The following is a 20,806-nucleotide window of genomic DNA, read 5'->3' as shown; positions in this document are numbered from 1 at the left end:
CATTTATTTCCCTTTCTATTTCTCTAGTTCTATGCATTTTTAAAATTTGTTTTTAAACAATTTATAATAATTAAAGATCCTGCCTATTCTTTTTTTCTTTTTCTGAGACGGAGTCTTGCTCTGTCACCAGGCTGGAGTACAGTGGTGCGATCTCGGCTCACTGCAACCTCCGTCTCCCAGGTTCAAGCAATTCTCCTGCCTCAGCCTCTCAAGTAGCTGGGATTACAGGCACCCGCCACCACGCCCGGCTAATTTTTGTATTTTTAGTAGAGATGGGGTTTCACCATCTTGGCCAGGATGGTCTCAATCTCCTGACCTCATGATCCACCCGCGTCGGCCTCCCAAAGTGCTGCAATTACAGGCATGAGCCACTGCACCAGACCGATCCTGCCTATTCTTATAGACAACACAACTCTGGAATTTAGGATGTAGTGAAGTTTAAATATAATTGGAATAGTAGTTTCTAGTGATTTCGTGACCCCAAATTGCCACATCTGGTTTGGAATTTTGCATCATGGACTTGTCCACTAGAAAGAAACAACCCAACCAATTATAATAGAGACATGAGTTCAAGATTAACATCTTAATCCTATAGGGTGATGCCAAAGTAACTGTCATTTTGTCGAGCCACTAGAAAAAAAAAAAGTAAAAGAACCCCACAAATGACATTTTGACAAAAGACCGCTACAAGGAAATACTTTTTTCCCCCAAACAGAAATGCGTAGGATAAAAATACCATAATGTCCTAAAAAGCAGTATTTAGGTGAGATTCAAATATCACATGACCAAGAGGCAAAATAATCTGTGGAGCCCCCCTCCCCTCTCCAAAATTACTGTAATCTCAATAGTCCTTATCCTAGCATTGCTGAGATATAAAACTCATAAAATATCCAATGATGACAGCCCTGATGGAGAGAGAGCAACAAGGTACCTGTCTGAAGAACTCCTCCAGGAGTGACATTGTCCAGCGATGATGGAGGTCCCATGCTTTTGCTGGATGGCTAATATCTGCTGTATGCAGCATAAGGGATAAGGCTTTTGGCTTTTCAATGCTGTAAACCAAAAGCACCCAAACACATGATAACCACACTCTTCAGAACCTCAGTAAGAGTTTTTAAAAAATCATTAAGTTTTTAATCTCTTTTGTTCTTCCATCTCAAACCCCACTTCAGCTAAATTGAGGAAAAGACATCATTTCATCCTACAACTGGGATACTCATTAACTTGGTCTCCATAATTACGGAATTGGACTCTCTGGACTCAAATCCATTTCTGGAATGACTGCATCCTTCAAAAAGACAGCAAGAATCCAAGAGTCACTGACTTTTATTGGTTGCTTCTGCATTGGGGATCTCTGATAATTTAGTTTCCCACAGGGAATTATTTTAAATTCTCACTGGGGACAACTGACGCTGCCCCTATTATTTCTTTCAACCCTGATGAGAACATACCTCATTGTGATAGGTACAACTTTTATGCTTTCTCCTTCAAACATCATCATTGCATAAGAACACTCTATAAAGTTGTGTTAAAGGAGATGCTCTTTAAAGGGATAGCCACATAGACAAGGACCCATTCAAACACCTATACAAACAAAAGCACAAGCCACAAGCACACTTACGCTTCTGGCTGCTGCAGAGCAGTCTTCATTGCTTTGATTTGTTGGAAGTGACAAGACATATCTGTGGCCATCACCATTTCAATTACCAAGGTTCGAAACTCCCTTTTAGAGACAACCATGGAGAAAAAAGGATGGAAGTCAAAAATGGAAAGTAAAAATCAGTTTTGTTTTTTTTTTTGCCACTGCTAATGAAAATCAGTTAACGATTTCTGACATTTCTAATCTAATTTGGGTCTTTAAGGTGAGCTTTTCAAATAAGGAATAAATGAAAGCTAAGTATTAAGAAAATAATGTATTAGGAATATGATACATGGAATACACATATCATTTGGAAAATTAACTCACAGGAAAAAATTCAATGAAACTGAAAATTGTATTAAAATGCTCTTTTCTCCAAGTGAATTCAGAGTTTTAAGAAAGAATTAACTTGAAAATAATCCTAGGAGGTAAATTAATAATCCGTATTTCACATTGGATACAGGTATTCCATCTTTTTAAAAATAGCTTGATTTTTAATAAGAGTTTTAGGTTGACAGAAAAATTGAGCTTATAGTATAGCTAGTTCTCATGTTACCTCTCTTCCTGCACAGTTTCCTTATTTTTAAAGTCTTGTGTTAATGTGGTGCATTTGTTACAACTAGTGAACCAATATTGATACATTATGTTAACTACAGTCCATAGTTTACATTAAGGTTCACTGGGCATGCTGTACAGTTCTACCAGTTTTGACAAATGCATAATGCCATGTATCCACCATCACAATATCCATACAGAATAGATTCAGCACCCTAAAATCCCCTGTGCTCCTTCAATTCACCTCTCTCTTTTTTCCCTCAACCCCTGCCAATCACTGATCTTCTTACTGCCTCTAACGACTTTATTGAGGTATAATTTACGTAGAATAAACTGCTTACAATTTACATAAATTGCAGAATGTAATGAGTTTAACAGTTGAGTAAGTTTTTGAAAATACCACTGTAATCATGATACTATATACTTCCATCACCCTCAAACCTAGTCCCAGGCAAAGTTTGATCTGGCTTATGTCTATCTAAAATAGTTTGAATTTTCTAGTTTTATATGTACATAAAGTATACACATATATATTTAGTATATAATATATATTTCAAATATTTAATATATATTATATATTTCAATATTTATATATTATATACACATATATTTCATACATATACACACATTTATTATATACATACATGTAGACATACATAGATACACATGTATGTATTATATATTAAATATGTGTGTATATATGTATATATAGATGATGTATATATGTATAATACATATATGTATGTATATGTATGTGTAGATATATATACACATATATACACACATTATTTTAAAATATTCACACTTTAAAAATATACATACATATTATTTTAAAATGTAATAGATAATACATATTATTATATACACATACATACGCATTATATATTAACACAGATACTAGATATATACACACGTGTTTCTATGTATATACATAGACACACACACACACATATATAATACAAAATGTATTCTTTCTTTACTCAGCAAAATGATTTATAATTCGTCTATATAGTGCTTCATCAATAGTTCATTTTCTCTTATTGCTGAGTGGTATTCTATCACATGAGCATACCACAGTTTGTTATCCATTTACCAGCTAACGGACATTCAAGTTATTAGATTCTAGTTTGGGACTATTGTGAATAAAGCTACTATGGGTATTCATACATAAATCTTTGTGTAGATACATATGTTTTCATTTATCTGGGGCGAATACCTAGAAGCAGAATGAGTGGTTTATAAGACAGCTGAGTGTTTATAAGAAACCGCCAGCCGAGCATGGTGGCTCATGCCTGTAATCCCAACACTTTGGGAGGCTGAGGCAGGTGGATCACCTGAGGTCAGGAGTTCGAGACTAGCCTGACCAATACGGTGAAACCCCGTCTCTACTAAAAATACAAAAATTAGCTGGGTGTTGTGGCATGCGCCTGTAGTCCCAGCTACTCAGGAGGCTGAGACAGGAGAATTTCTTGAACCTAGGAGGAGGAAGTTGCAATGAGGTGATATCACGCCACTGCACTCTAGCCTGGGTGACAGACCGAGACTCCATCTCAATTAAAAAACAAAAAAAAAGAAAAAAGAAACTGCCAAATATTTGTGAAAGTGGTTGTATCACTTTACATTTGACCAGTAGTGTATAGCATTTTCAGTTTTTCTTTGCCTCCTCTAATCAGTCTTTAATTTCAGCCATTCTTCTGATGGATATGTAATGGTATCTCATCGTGGTTTTAATTTATATTTCTTTGTTGACTAATTATGTCAGGCACATTTTCATGTACTTATATTCCATTTGTATACATTTTTTAGGGAAATGTCTGTTTCAAACCTTTCTCATTTTAAAATTGAATTGTTTACTTATTATTGAGTTATAAAAGTACCTTACACATTTTAGATTCAAAACCTATGTAAAACGTAAGTGTTGTGAATAATTTCTCCAATTTTTTGGCCTGCTTTTTTTTAACGGTGTCTTCCAAATAGCAAAAGGTTTTAATTTTTATAAAGTTCAATTTATCATTAAAAAAATGCTTCATGCTTTTTCTCTCCTATCTGAGAAACCTCCACCTACTTCCAAGGACTTCAGTATTTTCCTCTGGAAGTCTTGCCATTTTAGCTTTTACGTTTAGGTTTATAACAAATTTTGAGCTATTTTTTGAGTATGGCATGTGATAAGGGTCAAAGTTATCTTTTCCCATTGTTCCAAAACCATTTGTTGAAAATATTTTCTTTTCCCCATTGAATTAATTTGGCATCTCTGTCATAAATCAATTGATGAGTCAATTTCAAAACTCTCAATTCTGTCCCATAGTTATGTATGTCCATCTTTCACCAGTGAAATGCTGCCTTGAATACTGTAACTTAAGCATGCTTGGAATCAAGAAATATGAGTCCTCTAACCTTGTTCTTCATTTGAAAAGTATTATTTGGCATTTGTATATAAAGTTTATAATAATCGTTGCAATTTCCAACATAATTCTGCTGGAATTTTGATTGGAATTGTATTGAAACAATAAATAAATTCTGGAAGATTTGACATCTTTATAATACCAAGTGTTCCACTACATGATGACAGTATATCTCTCAATGTATTTAGGTCCTCTATAATCAGCAATACTATGTAATCTTTAGTGAACATGAGTTGCATTTGTTTTTGAAAGCTACTACTATTTTATATGTTATGTGCTATTGTAAAAAATTATTTTATTTTCCAATGGTTTGCTGCTAGTGTCTCTCTCCCTCTCTCTGTCTCTCTCTCTCTCTGTCTCTCTCTCTCTCTATATATATATATGTATATGTGCATATATGCATATGTGTATATATAATTTTTTTACATTAACCTTGTATTCTGTGACCTTGCAAAATTCATTATCAGTTCCAGTAGTTCCTTTACAGATCCTTACGATTTTCTACTTAGACAATCATGTCATTTTCTATTAACATCTTAACAATGTTGATGAATGTAAGATCAAGCATCTGTGTCTTGCTCCCAGTCTTAAGGAAAAAGCATTCAATATTTCACCATTAAGCTTGATGTTAGTTATAGGTTTTTCACATATGCCTTTTATCCAGTTGAGGAAGCTCCCTTCTGTTTCTGGCTTGCTGAGAGTTTTTGTGATGAATGTGTTGAATTTTGTCAAATGCTTGTTATATATCTATTAAGATGACTGTATGATTTTCTGTTTGTTCTTAAATATGGGGAATTCTTTTAATTAATTTTTGAATGCTGAATTAACCTTGCATTCCTTGGATAAGCCCAATATGTGAGTCAGGATTCTCCAGAGAAACCAATAAGATATATACATATAAAGAAAGAGATTTATTACAAGGAAGTGGCTCACATAATTATGAAGGCTGACAAGTCCCAAGATCTGCAGAGTAAATCAGCAAGCTGGAGATCCAGGACACCCAATATTGTATTTCCAACTTGAAGGCTGACAGCTCAAGACCCAGGAAGAGCCATTGTTTTAGTTCAAAGACAGGCAAAAAGAATTCTCTCTTATTTGGGAGGGGGTCAGCCTTTTTGTTCTAATTAGGCCTTCAACTGGTTGAATGAGGTCAACTCATGTTAGGAAGGGCAATCTGCTTTACTCAGTCTACCCTCTTATATGTTAATCTCATCCAAAGACACCCTCACAGAAACAACAGAATAATGCTTGACCAAATATCAGCACACACTGAGGCCCAGGCAAGTTGATACATAAAATTAACTATCACACATGATATATTATCTTTTTAGTATATTGTTATATTTAATTAGTTAATATTTTACTGAGAATTGTTATAGCTATGTTCATAAAATACATTAGTCTTTAACATTCCTTTTTATGAATTTTTTGCCAGAGTGTGGTATCAAAATTATGTCTTATAAAACAAATTTCATAGTATTTCTTCCTTCTCTAAATAAATTTTCATAAGATTGGTATTATCTGTTCTTTACATATTGATAGAATTCACCAGTTAAACTACCCAAGGCTGGATATTTCTTTGTGGGAATATTTTTGATGACAAAGTCAATTTTTTTAACAGACATAGGATTGTTCAGACTTTCTGTTTCATCTTGTATGAATTTTGGTGAGTTGTATTTTGAAAGGAGTTTATCCACTTCATCAAAGTTGTCAAATTTATTGAGATAAAGTTGTTTGTAACATTTTCTTATGTATTTCATATGTATAGGATCTAATATTGGTACTTTGTGTTCTCTCCTTTTTATTGACCAGTCTGGGTAGAAGGTTGTCAATCATGTTGCTCTTTTCGAATAACAGCTTGAGCTTTCTTAATTTTTTCTGTTTATTTTTTCTATTTTATTGATTTTTCCTCTTATCATTAGTAATTTCTTCTATCTACTTTGAATTTACATTACTGTTTTGTTCTAGCTTCCTGAAGTCATTGTGTTTGGAACTTTTTTCTTTCCTACTATGAACATTTATAGCTGTAAATTTCCTCTAGGCACTGTTTTAATAGTATTGCACACATTTTTAATATATTGCATTTTCATTCTTGATAAATTTGAAATGTTTCCTAGTTTCCTCTGATTACTTTTTGATCCACAAATGATTTAGAAGAATGTTGTTTAATTTTCAAATATACAGGATTTTCCTAGATATCTTATTGATCTCTAATTTAAATCCATTAAGGTCAAAGAACATACTCTTTAAGCTTATGATATTTTAAAATTATTAAAACTTATTTTAAAATGTCTCAGCATGTGTACTTGAAAAGAATATGTATATTGCAGTTGTTGCATGGTGTTCTATAAATATTAATTAAGGCAAAGTGGTTGATGTTGTTCAAATCCTCTTAGGTCCTTACTGATATTTTTGTCCAGTTTTTCTATCAATTGCTGAGGCAAGAATGTTAAAACCTCCTATGACTGTGAAAATATATATTTCTCCTTTTTCTCCTATCAATTTTTACATTTTATATTTTGGAAGTCTACAGTTACCTAATACTTATTTATGATTGTTGTATCTTTCTGATGACACTATTATTATCAAAAAATCTCCTTTCTCTTTCACAATATCCTTTTTCTTGCAGTTCATTTTAGCTGATATTAATAACACCACTGCATTCTACTTATTCTTACTGTTTGGTACATCTTACACTTTTACTTTGAACCTTTTTGTGTATTTATATTTAAAGTGTATCTCTTGTACACTTGCAGTTGGAGCTTGCCTTTTTATCAATTCTAATGACCTTTTCCTTTTAAGTAGAATGTTTAGTCCTTTAACATTTAACGTAATTATTAATATAGTTGCATTTGGGTCTAGCACGTTATTATTTGTTTTATAATTATCACCTTTACTTTTTTCCCTTTGCATTAACTTTTCTGCTTGAGATATTTTTTGTATTATTTATTTTTTAAATAAATTTTAATTTATCCACTGCTAAATGGTCAATTTAAATTTATCTTTTGATAAATAGGTAAACCTTAACAATCTTTAGCTATTATGGTTAATCTTTTTGGTGGTTGCTTGGGGATTACAACATACATCTTTAATTTTCTGTCTACTGTATAACTTTATGTAACATGTAAAAATCCTGCAACAGTATAGGTACATTTACTAACATTAACTGGTCTTTATGTTATCATTGTCACATGTATTACACCTCTCTACATATAAACCCCATGAGATGGTGGTGTAATTTTTGTTTCAAATGGTCAAATGCACAATTTAAATAAGTGAAGAAAAATGGTCTTTTACATTTACCCAGATATTTATCAGTTTATTCTTTTCTAAAAGTCTGATTTCACTATCACATCATTTTCCTTCCAATAAATATTTAGATTTATTAATCTAAAAATTAAAATATAAAATAACAAAATAATATTTTTGAAACTACCTTAAAGAAAGCTCTAATTTCTTTAGCATCTCTTATAATGCAGCTCCATTAGTGACACATTCCTGTTGTTTTCTATTATCTGAAAATAATTTTATTTCATCTTCATTCTTGAAGTTCATGTTCACAGGATGAAGCATCCTGTGTTGGCTTTTTGTTTTCTTTTTAGTACTTTAAATAAATTATTCCATTGTTTTCTGGCCTCCATAGTTTCTGATGAATAGTCTACCATAATTCAATTTGTTCTCCTAAGTGTAATTTGCCATTTTTCTTTATTTTATCTTTGCCTCTCAGGAGTTTGACTATAATAATCTGCCTCAGTGTTCTTTTCATCAAATTTATCCTGTTTTAGGTTTGCTGAGTTTCTTGAATCTGTATATTTATATGTTTGGCAATATTTGGAGACTGTTCAGTCATTACTTCTTCAAATTCTTTTTCTTTCCCATTCTCTCTCTTTTCTCTCCTTCTGAGACTCAAATTGCCCTTATGTTTGCTCATATAAAATTATCCCACATGTCCCTAACATTCTACTCATTTAAAACAGCTTTTTCCTCTTACTTTTTCAAATCAAAGAATTTCCAACTTTGAAACTTGAAAAATGAATTTTTAAAAGTCACTGTTTCCTTCTTCTGTCTTCTCTATCATGCACTAAGCCTATGTAGCAAATTCTAAATGTAGACATTTTATTTTTCAGTTCTAAAACTTGTTTTTAATTTATATTTTCATTTTACTCATAAACCTTATAACAAAATAATATTTTTGAAACTACCTTAAAGAAAGCTCTAAAGAAATTTCTTTAGCATCCCTTATAGCACAGCTCCATTAGTGACACACTCCTGTTGTTTTCTATTATCTGAAAATAATTTTATACACAAGAACATTTTTCATTATCTCACTGAGCATAGAAATAATAATTGTTTTAAAAGTCCAAAGTCCTCATCTGATAATTCTAACAATGGTTTATCCTAGAGTGTGTATCTATTGATTGTCTTTTCCCTTACTAAGAAATCACATTTTCCTGATCTTTATATGTCACTTAGATTGTATCCTGAATATTATGGATATAAGTTGTAGGGAATCTGGGTTCTGTTATATTGCTCTGAAGATTGTTGATGTTTTGTTTTAGCAGACAATTAACTTGTTTATACTCAAAATACAAACTCTGTAGAGGTTCAGTAAGCAATACATCAGATATCACTGGACACAAGGAGGGAAACCTCACACACTGGGGCTTGTCAGGGGGTCAGTGGCTAGGCAAGGCATAGCATTGGGAGAAATACCTAATGTAGATGATGGGTTGATGGTGCAGCAAACCACCATGGCACATGTATAAACCTGCACTTTCTGCACACGTATCCCAGAACTTAAAATATAATAAAAAAATTTTTTTAAAAAGGTTTGAAAAAAATAATAAAAGGTGGCCAGGCACAGTGGCTCATGCCTATAATCCCAGCACTTTGGGAGGCCAAGGCCAGTGGATCATTTGAGGTTAGGAGTTCGAGACCAGACTGACCAACATGGTGACACACTGTCTCTATTAAAAATACAAAAAAATTAGCCGGGCCTGGTGGTGCATGCCTGTAGTCCCAGCTACTCGTGAGACTGAGGCAGGAGAATCGCTTGAATCTGGGAAGCAAAGGTTGCAGTGAGCCGAGATCATGCCACCGCACTCCAGTCTAGGTGACAGAGTGAGACTCTGTCTCAAAATAATAATAATAATAAAAGGTTTGAATATGGCAGAGAAGAGCTTCACACATATTCAGATATATCATGGTTTTGAAGGATTTGTGTGAGGGCTTATTTAGATATTTAGATCGTATATAATCCTGGCTTCCTGACAATCTAGTAAAGTGTTCTAAAGCTTGCATAATTGTCTCTTAACATATTTTCCAAACATACGTATGCTACTTCTGTTATACATACTTTTCTTTTTTTTTTCTTTTTTTTCTTTGAGATGGAGTCTCGCTCTGTCACCCAGGCTGGAGTGCTGTGGCACAATCTCGGCTCACTGCAAGCTCTGCCTCCCAGGTTCACCCCATTCTCCTGCCTCAGCCTCCCGAGTAGCTGGGACTACAGGTGCCCGCCACCACGCCTGGCTGATTTTTTGTATTTTTAGTAGAGATGGGGTTTCACCATGTTAGCCAGGATAGTCTCGATCTCCTGACCTCGTGATCTGCCCACCTCAGCCTCCCAAAGTGCTGGGATTACAGGCGTGAGCCACGGTGCCTGGCCTATACATACTTTTCTTATAGATTTTCTACTTCTGCTTAGCTACAATTTTGTCAAAAACTTAGCTATGTAATTTGTATTTCCACTCTACTATAATCATAAGTCTTATTCATTCTTTCAATCTACAACTAGGGTAGCGAGGCTGGCACAGGCAGGATCTAAACCCATAATCACCTGGAATAAACCAGACATTTTGGTTCACACTAGAATGCATTGCTATATATCGATGCAAGCATACTTAGTGTTCATCTTTAGCTCTTATTCTTATAAGTGGGTATTTGTGAAGAACCATTGTGAATAATTTGAATGTTGCCTCTGATAAAAAAAAGTTATAAAATTAGTGATTTAGCAAAACACAGGTGAATTTAGTATAAAAAATGGCTAAAACAGTCACTTGAAAATATAGGTTAGTGAAATCTGTTTATGTGCTACCCTTGTATATTTGTGTTTCTTATTCTGCACTAGCTTTATTATCTTGAAGACAGAGTGAAACATAAATATTATCTCAAAGAGAGAATAAAATCATGGACTAGCTTATGTATTGGAACACCCTGATATGATGGAAACTTCTTTATAGTTATAGCCCAGAGCACCATGTTTTGTTTCTATGCTAACCCAATCAAGCTACCATTGATTTTCTTCACAGAATTAGAAAAAACTACTTTAAATTTCATATGGAACCAAAAAACAGCCCATATAGCCATGACAATTCTAAGGAAAAAGAACAAGCCTGGAGGCATCATGCTGCCTGATTTCAAACCATACTACAAGGCTACTGTAACCAAAACAGCATGGTATTGGTACCAAAACAGATATATAGACCAATGGAATAGAACAGAGGCCTCAGAAATAATAGCACACATATACAACCATCTGATCTTTGACAAGCCTGACAAAAACAAGCTATGGGGAAAGGATTCCCTATATAATAAATGGTGTTGGGAAAACTGGCTAGCCATATGAAAAAACTGAAACTGGACCCCTTTCTTACACCTTATACGAAAATTAACTCAAGATGGATTAAAGACTTAAAGTAAGACCGAAAACCATAAAAACCCTAGAAGAAAACCTAGGCAATAGCATTCAGGATATAGGCATGGGCAAAGACTTCTTGACTAAAACACCAAAAGCAATGGCAACAAAAGCCAAAATTGACAAATGGGATGTAATTAAACTAAAGAGCTTCTGCACAGCAAAAGAAACTATCATCAGAGTGAATGGGCAACCTACATAGTGGGGGAAAATTTTTGCAATCAAACCTTTTATTACAACTTTTACCAATAGTAAAATTGGATAGAGGGTTCCTTTTTTCCTGAAGTGGTGCAATGATTAATTGAATTGCTCTGCATTTTTCAGATGCTGGCTCAGTCTAGCATATTCCAATAAAATTTAAGTCAAATATTCCCATATATTTTAATAAACTAAAGCTACATGGAAACTCTTAGCCACTCTTAATAAAAATCAGCCTCTCAGATTTATTGTTCAGTACGGTTTATTTCTCTAAATCCTTGAAAGATGGTGAGCACACAAATACCCAATAAATAGCTGATTATTTAATTAAAATATAAGGACTATTTGAGTCACAATGGATTCAGAGTATTGTAAGGATTTAGATGATCTCTGCCTGCAGGGTTTGAAGTACCTTAACCTATATTTATAGCTACAGTGATTTATTGGCTTGCTATATATGACACAAAGTGTGCTAAGCATTTTAAAATGATTATGTCGTTTATCATAATCTATCCCAACCGCAGAATAAATGTTACTGTTTTCAAGAAATTAAAATTTTAAAGATTTAAAGATATTGAGTCACTTCCCGAATGCCATACAGCTAGTAAGTGACTGAGTCCATATTCAAAACACAGGTATGTGCCTAAATCTAAACATACAATGTATGTCATTCATGCAACAGAATTAAGTGTACATAATTTGTTTAAGTGTCAAATAATTTCCTTAGAAAATGTCAAAAGATTGATAAGAAGTCCAAATCAAATATAGGGTGAAAAACACACGTTATTAAATAAAAGGAAAAATTCAGATTTAAGGAATTCAGATAAAAGTAACACAAGTTTCCTAAGGTTAAAAAAAAAAAGTAAATATATCCAAAGTGTCCTCAGTTGAACACTGTTAGAAGTGATTTTTCAAACTTTCTTCTTTGAGAATTTTTAGGACAATATTGAATTATTTGACTCAAACTGGTTTCACTTCCCAATTCATCAATAAAAAGCAATGTAAAGATGGCAAAATAAAGTAGTTGGAACTTAATCATAACATTCCATAGCCTTTATTTATAAATATTTGAATATCTGTATAAAGAAAAAAGAGAAATAAGACATACATACATACACAAAGAGAGGGTGAGAGTGAGAGAAAGAAAGAGAGAGAAAGCAACATGAATCAACATTTTAAGCAAGGTGTTCTTTTCTCAAAAACAGCATACTTCATCCAACTTCATATTTCCTTCCCTGGCCTACAAATCTCTCTCTTTTCTCATCCTTACCTCCAGTCATCCTTTGAGAGGTTAATCAAAATATTCATTTCCTCGTCATCTTGCAGAAGGCGATAAGCTGCACTTAAATGGTGATTCTCCAGTACAGATCTGTCATTATACAGAATAGCTGGATCAGACCTGAACAGAAAGCCAAGCAAAATTCAGAATGTTGAACAGTTGTGATTTACTTGGGTAATTCTAACAGGCTAGAACGCACCACCACTTTTTTTCCATGTTTAGAAATTATCTTTGTCCCCATGCCAGTTATGTGAACCAAAAGCTCAACTAACACTACAAATCATCAATAGATGAATGTACGGTATTTTATATCAGTACATGTGTGGGCAGGAAATATGTGACATCCAGCCTGAGAACTCTCTCAAAACTGTTTTACAACCAGATCTCAATTACCTATATTAGTGGCAAAGGTGTTTTTTTAAAAATATGGGTCATGTCAAACTTCTTTATATTTTCTGGAATGACATTTATTTTTATTTTTATTTTATTCAATGAATGCACTGGTTTATTTTTAGTTGTAATTTTCAGAACACATATCATCTGGTGGGTACTATCTGTAAGCTGCCTCTGATAGTGGCTTGATCTTAAAATTTTTCCATGCAAAAGCCACATGTGGAAAATTGAGAATAAAGAATATAGAGATTATAATGTCAGTTTTTAGTCCCTGTCTCAAAGACCATACTATAGCTGAATGTCACTAAACACAGGACTGTATACTATTTTAAGATCTTAAATTTAATGAAAGCTTAGATTATTTGTTTCTCACCAAGGAAGCTGTGTTTCAGAGACTTAAAAAAACTTGTTAGAGCCCTTTGGTGGCCAAGTGGCAGGGCTGGGATGAAGGCAAGATCTTCTGACAGTTGGGCCAGTGCTTCCCCAAGATAACTTCCACCTGCCATTGGCCAAACTTTGGGCTGTATCTATTATACCTTGAAATTGTTAGGCTTAAAATTTTATTCATCAAAGGATTAAGAGCCTGGTCACAGACTTTGTTTTCTGAACAGGGATCACACAGGCTGAGATGCTTTGGATAAAGTTCTGCTGAACAGGGCCAATGTTTAAATTTCATTCCAAACCAAGCTTAACTGAACACATTGGAATTTTCCCACTCCTATGGAGATAACGCAGAACATTCAAATCCCGAGGTGAAAGATCTGCTGTTACATCTGTTGAGTAAGTTAGATACCAACTGATGTATATTTTGTGACACTCTTTTCCAACTCTTGTAATTAAGCCATTCTCCTCTGTGTTGGGACTGGTTTTGATCCTGGTCTCCAGGCAAGACCCACATATGTTCAACCCACCTCTCTTCCTTGGGCAGGTGCTATTCACCATGGTCTCTATCCTCAGAGCAAAGGTTCCACCCACAGACATACATTAAACAGTGCTACTCTATGGAATTCCCTGTATTAAAGGGAATTCTGTTCCCTTGGAACGCAACCACAAAAAGCTGCTTTTCTGCGGCTGAGACTAAGTGAGGAGGCAAGAAGGTGGAACTGAAGCAAGTAGCTGAAGTTCTTTTGTCTGCTTCCATTCAATTAAAATTCTCTTTCTGAACAGAGATCAGACAATATTGTCTTCTTTTGTGTACACTGTAATCAAGTGTTGAGTTCATTAAATACATGTAGATTGATTTAATGAACACAAACCTATCTAGAGTGTGCACCTGCTTTTTCAAGTGAAATCAGCAAGTATTTATTTGGTGTTAAACTCTCATCCCTCCCTGCTACATTCTTTCTCTTTGACTTACCACCTTTCCCCATACCCTAGCTCCTTTTGATTACTATGTCAAGGATAATGAACTAACTCTACTGTCAGATTCTCTCCAGTTTCACATCATTGTCTTAAGAGAGGGCAAGTTCTTAGGCTAGGAGAGGGCAAGGAAGGTTTTATCCTAAGTAGAAATGACAATTGACTGGTGCTATTGCCTGGAATTCTGTGCTGAGAGGAAGACTCAGAATAAACCCACAGTTTAGTAAGAAAAAGTACCAAAATCAATTAACAATATCTGTTACAGGTCAGGAGGTTCCAAGTGGGGCACTTGGACCCATATTTAATGCCTCCGACGGGAGGTCTCTGTTTACCTGTGCAGTCCATTAGGAAGGATGCACAGGTTGCTCACAGTGAAGGTAGCCTACAGGAGACAACCTTACTCCGGGGGCCCTGTGCCAGGGAGTGATGCAAGCACTAAACAGAGCAGATATGAAATCAGAGAGGATCAGAAGAGTTCTCATCAGAATCCCAGAGATCACAGGGTAAGATTGGTCAATGTTGTTAATGTCAACAAAAACACTCTAATCCTCACTGTCCTTATTCATTTCCTTTATGTGTCATCTGGCCCTTTACGTAAACTGCCCCATTTCCTGTTAGAAGCAGGTAAAGTATGTACAGAACAGAACATACATAAACAAATAGCGAACATTAGAATTAGAGAAGAAAAGGATATCTATATGAGATCTGAACAAAATAGGAGAATTGGGAGCATATGGCTTCTTAAACTCTAAGTCTTGATTGAAGTTGACCAGACTGATCTCTCATTTAGAGGCTCATTGTTTCAGAAACTCAAAATAGGAAACCTATGCAAAAGAAAGGTGACTAACACTTTTCTGATTTCTAAAACTATCTCTCTGACCCCTCTTGCCTCTCTTCCAAACATTTAAACACCCTCACCGAGTCTGAATGTGGAAATTGTTGGTGGTTCCGGTATGCTCGTAGTCGTGGATGGCAGCTGAGAAGATTATAGCAAAGATCTCCAGCTCTGTCAGCCAGTTCTGAAAGGAGATTACAGAGCAATCAGATAATCTGTTTCTTTCTCAAAGTCTTCAGCTTGCTGACAACACACCCACAGTGCTGCCTTTCTACCCTGCAGCTGGTAAGCTATTGCCAAACACAAGTTTTCTGAGAGACAGAAATAAGTTATTTTCCTGTGAAGAGACTTGGAGACTTGTGATTTGAAAACAATGTGTTCAGCAAGGTTGAATAAGCTAACTAGTAGTTTTATCTTTTTCAAGAAATCAAAGAGAACGAACCTGAAGACTTGAAAAGCCCTCATTGCATCCTCCCCCAACTTCCAAATAAAGTTCCTAGGTAGACACACACACACACACACACAAAATTAGAAATTTGAATGCAATACCAAGAATGAAGAGTAATAGAAAACCCAATGTCTGATTATAGGAGGATATCCACTAGGAAGCAGGTAGAGACAGATGGAAAAATACTTGGCTTTCTGCTCTATGCATGCTGATGATGTTTGAAAGGACTTCTCCCCATCCACACCATCAACATTGGCTGTGGGTCAGTGGTTCACAAAATGTGTTCCTTGGACATGCAGATGGTGTCAGCTGAGAGCTTGTTAGAAATGCTGGCAAATTCTTCAGCCCCACCCCAATCCCACTGGATCAGAAACTCTAGGTTGTGGCCCAGCAATCTGTGCTTTACCAAGTCATCTAGATAGTTCTGATGCACACTAGAGTTTGAAAACTACTGCTGTGTTTCAAGCTTCCTTAACTGACTTCCATTTAATGGACTCTGTGGATTTACTTCCTATCGCTTCTGTAAACCATCCTGCCCCATGCCCACACGACACAATATGCCTGACTCAGGCCACCTTCTCATATCCTTTGCTCACTTTTGCTACTAGTTAAATTCATGCTTACATGATTCAGTATGGTTTATTCTAAACCGCATTTTAATAAATTGCATTTGTTATTATAATTATGTAATTAAATATGACACAAACCAATAAAATATGGACACAAAATTGGAGTTGTTATTTCTGTAGAACCTAAGTTTAATACTTTGGACAGTCACTAAAAGAACTGCTGTCAAAATATGTGTGACAACTGTGAAAGAGCGGAAAACATTTATAGAAAAGTTAGAGAGCTTCTACACTCAGTTTGCTTCATGCACATCTTTAAGTTCCCACTTAACTTTAATGAGACTAGAAATCTTAGATAGGGGCAGGGTTGATGTAAGACAAATGTGAGTATCCAAATTGGTGAACTCATAAAAGACCTGTGGTCTGAATTAAAGATTAGTGCATAAAATAGATTTATATGATTTAAGTTAATGCTAAATGAGTTAAAATGAACATTTAAGTGTTTCTAATTTCCCACTTAAGCCATATTTTTCAATTAACTACTAATTTTGGAGAATTATTGCCTTCTTTAAAAATTGGTAAGGGGAAAATAAACAAATGACATAGAACTTATGAAAAATACTTCAGAGTGAGCATAAACATAACTCATGAAAAAAGAAACCACTATACTTTGAAAATGATTCCTAACAGAATCCAGCAGGAAATGTCAGGAAGCTTTCTGGCATCTTCAGTAATATACCTCAAAAACACAAACTGAGGTACATGGAATGGAAAGTCAAAGAGAAAACAGACTAAGATGAAAATCAACAAAATGAGATGAAAAAAAATGGGCAAGATAAGGAAAGATTGCAAGAAAAATCAAAGCTGCAAAACCCCTTGTAAAGGCAGCAAAGAACCTCCTCATCAGCCTCTTCATTGTCCCGGGGGGCCCACCATGTGGCAGGCACTATGCTAGGTGCTTTTATATAGAAACTTATGTAACTCTCACAGCTCTGTAATCATAGGTACTGTTGTTATCCCCACTTGACAGATAAGGAAACAAGCCAGGGGTAGGTGCAGGACTCACTCAAGGTTACACAGCCAGTCATGTGACAAGTCACACACCACGCCTGCAGAATTCTCACTCATAACCTTACATTGTATTTACTTTGGATCATTGTTCATGTGTTTATTCAATTTTGCATAAAATTATATAGGCATAAATTTATATTGCACATTTTTCTTGATATTATCCATACATATATTACATATGTAGTTTTTTTTTTTCCATTTTGGCATTGTCTTTCTTTTCTTCCCCAATATTTTGTCCCCACCCATCTGTCCCTGGTACCCTCTACCTCCTCTCCGACATATATCTCTTATTCTAAGGTCATGTAAAGTTAATTTCACATTTTAAAATAAGATTATGAATGGGAGACAGTGTAACATCTAAATGGATCCTAGTCACAGAACATCAGCCCAGGCAGCAGAAAGCATCTAAATAACAGTATAATTACAGTTCTCACATTACAACCATCAGTGATGCTTCCCTCCTTACCCAAATAATTGAACAAAATCCTATCTTAGGTATAACCTACTTCTATTAAACCAAAAACAATGAATGATTAAACAGGCATTCAACAACAACAACAATAAAAAACAAAACCATTGTCTTTAAAACTCATTTTAACACCTTAGTTTTTCAACAAACACCATGCATGCTTAGAATCAGTTATGCTGCTTTGGGGATAAGAAGAAAGAAAAGTGCTATCTGGGAGAAACAGTTTCACAGAGGAGAGATGTTTAAGATGGGCCTTGAAAATTTGACAGAGAAAGAAATTAAGGTGGGCATTTTCAGAAGAATGAACTAAATGAGCAAGTCCCAGCAGCAAAAGCATGTTCACCTCAGTTAAGAAAATGATGCCCTTGACTGGAGCAGGAGTGAAGGCTGATTGAGGCCCTATGAGGTCAGGCATTAGAAAACACAGTGAGTGAGGAATGTAAACCAGATTCAGCAGGCAGTGAAGTTCACATGCAAGCGAGTCATGCCATCAGCTCCCCACTTCAGGAAGGATATTTGGACAGGAGGAGAGAAGGGAGATATAAAAGCAGGGGTTTTTTTGTTTTTGTTTTGTTTTTTTAAAAACAGGGTCTCACTCTGTTGCCTGGGCTGGAGTATAGTGGTGCAATCTTGGCTCACTGCAACCTCTGCCCCCAGGGCTCAAGCAACCCTCCCACCTCAGCCTCTCAAGTAAGGGCTGGGACCATAGGCACCCACTGCCATGCCCAGCTATTGTATTTATTTATTTTTTTTGGTATTTTTAGTAGAGATGGGAGTCTCACCATGTTACCCAGGCTGGTCTCTAACTTCTGAGCTCAAGCAATCTGCCCATCTGGGCCTCCCAAAATTCTGGGATTATAGGCGTGAGCCACTGTGCCTGGCTAAAAGTATTTTTAGATTGAAAAGTTCATATAGGATGTACAGACAGTGTGGAGGTAGAAGCCGTATGACTTAGCAATTATCTGAATTTTGGAAGTGGTGGGAGGACCAGATGAGGCTGCAGTCAAGAACAATACGTTAGATGACCTCAACACTCCTAGACTCACTGAGTGGCTAATAAACCCCTCAGGTGATATTAGATAGCATCATTAACAGAAACAGAGAAAGTGGGAGAAGCTATTTTGGAGGAAATTGAGCTTCCTATTTTAATATACCTCAGATTTCCTTGCCTCATCCAAATTAACTACTGTGAACCCAGAAGGTTTTGTGTCAACCCATAAGAAGTCAGAAATTAAAGTCCCACTGGTATTTTATTCCAGAATTACCAACTGGTGGCAAGGTACAAGTCACAGATGCTATCAGTATTTTCCTATCTACAAAATATGAGTGTCACAACTAGTTCATTTGAAAGGATGCTTTGACAACTGGTAATAGGGGACCTTGAGTTTTGCTGTGTATGACTCAAGAAAGCAAGCCACTTGTTCCTGCATACAGGGGCAGATGAGGAGACGTGGAGTACAACAGAGCAGAGGAAACCTGAAGGGAAAGGACATGGCCAATTTCTCATTGTTAGAGGAGATACTACTAGCAAGTTGTGACTTTTCTATGTGAATGATAGAGTTTCTTTAGTAATCTGTTAGTTTTCCATTCTACCTTAACAAATGCTCAGTCGTGGAGGCTTAAAGAACACTTCCGGGCCTGGCACGGTGGCTCACGCTTATAATCCCAGCACTTTGGGAGGCCAAGGCGGGTGGATCACCTGAGGTCAGGAGTTCGAGACCAGACTGGCCAACATGGTGAAACCCCGTCTCTACTAAAAATACAAAAATCAGCTGGATGTGCTGGCGGGCGCCTGTAATCCCAGCTACTCAGGAGGCTGAGGCAGAAGAATCACTTGAACCCAGGAGGCGGAGGTTGCAGTGAGCTGAGATCGCACCACTGCACTCCAGCCTGGGTGACAGAGCGAGACTCCCTCTGTCTAAAAAAAAAAAACGAAACAAAACACTTCCGTTTATTGGCAGGCAGTTCTGCCAGTCAGAAGCCCAGCCCGGTGTGGATGGGTTCTCTGGTCAGGGTATCCCAAGGCTGACATCAAGGTTTGGAAAGGTTTCCTTTCTGGTGGCTCTGGGGGGAAAATCTGCTCCCAAGAGTATTCAGGGCATTGGCAGAATTCATTTCCTTCTAACATTTTCCACAGTTTCCCTCTTCACCTTCAAGCTGGCAATGACTGTTGGGTCCTTCTCACACTTCAAACCTCTGACTTTGGCCGTATCTCCTTGACTTTGATGAACTTGTGTGATTACATTGGGCCCACCTGGAAAATCCAGGCTAATCTCCCTATTTAAGTTCTTCTGATTGTTAACCTTAATTGCATCTGCAAAATCCCTTTTATAATCCAATGTAACATATTAATAAACACATGTGACACCAGAGAACAAAGGTCGCAGGAGCCAAATGTCTACCAATTACAACCCCTAATAAAATTATTTGGCACTCTTAAAACAAAATGTAATTTTGATATCCTTAGTCTTTCCTGTATTAATGATGGTAATGTCATAAACGACCAAAAATAAATAAATAAATAAATAAAAACAAGATACACAGCTTCTCCTTTCTGTAAAAAAAAAAAAAAAAAAAAGACAAAGGGAAAATTACTGGCATCTTGCTTGACAAAAGCAAGGAAAATGGCCAAGGGATAGTTTTGGAGTTTGAAATCTTTTCACCTAAATCAAAAGTACACTAGAGCTTAGAGTCTAATGAACATCTATTCAATCAATAGATAGCTCTTCAATTTATTTCTGTCTAAGGATTTTCTCTTGGAAATGAGCAAAATAATTCTGAAAGGATCCAAGTATCTTCTAGGCACTTAAGTTAAACAATAATGAGTAATACAAACAGATTACAATGTTTTACATTTACAAAGTATTACTGTTGATGTTGAAGCCCAGACACCACTTT

General features: G+C 35.7%; 1 protein-coding gene across 10 annotated transcripts in view; it reads right to left on the bottom strand.

Moving 5' to 3' along the window:
- Nucleotides 1-20,806, bottom strand: part of PDE1C (phosphodiesterase 1C) — a 558,870-nt gene that overhangs the window by 85,464 nt on the left and 452,600 nt on the right. For all 10 annotated transcript variants that reach the window (XM_054558853.1, XM_024249266.2, XM_054558851.2 and 7 more), the window contains 4 exon segments: nt 15,438-15,538; nt 12,759-12,887; nt 1,622-1,723; nt 932-1,052 (listed from right to left, as the gene is read on the bottom strand). In XM_054558853.1, coding sequence (XP_054414828.1) covers nt 932-1,052; nt 1,622-1,723; nt 12,759-12,887; nt 15,438-15,538 — 453 coding nt within the window.

This window comes from Pongo abelii, chromosome 6, assembly GCF_028885655.2.
Source record: "Pongo abelii isolate AG06213 chromosome 6, NHGRI_mPonAbe1-v2.0_pri, whole genome shotgun sequence".
NCBI lineage: Eukaryota > Metazoa > Chordata > Mammalia > Primates > Hominidae > Pongo > Pongo abelii.
The sequence above is the reverse complement of the archived record's forward strand: the minus strand, read 5'-3'. Positions and strand labels throughout refer to the sequence as shown.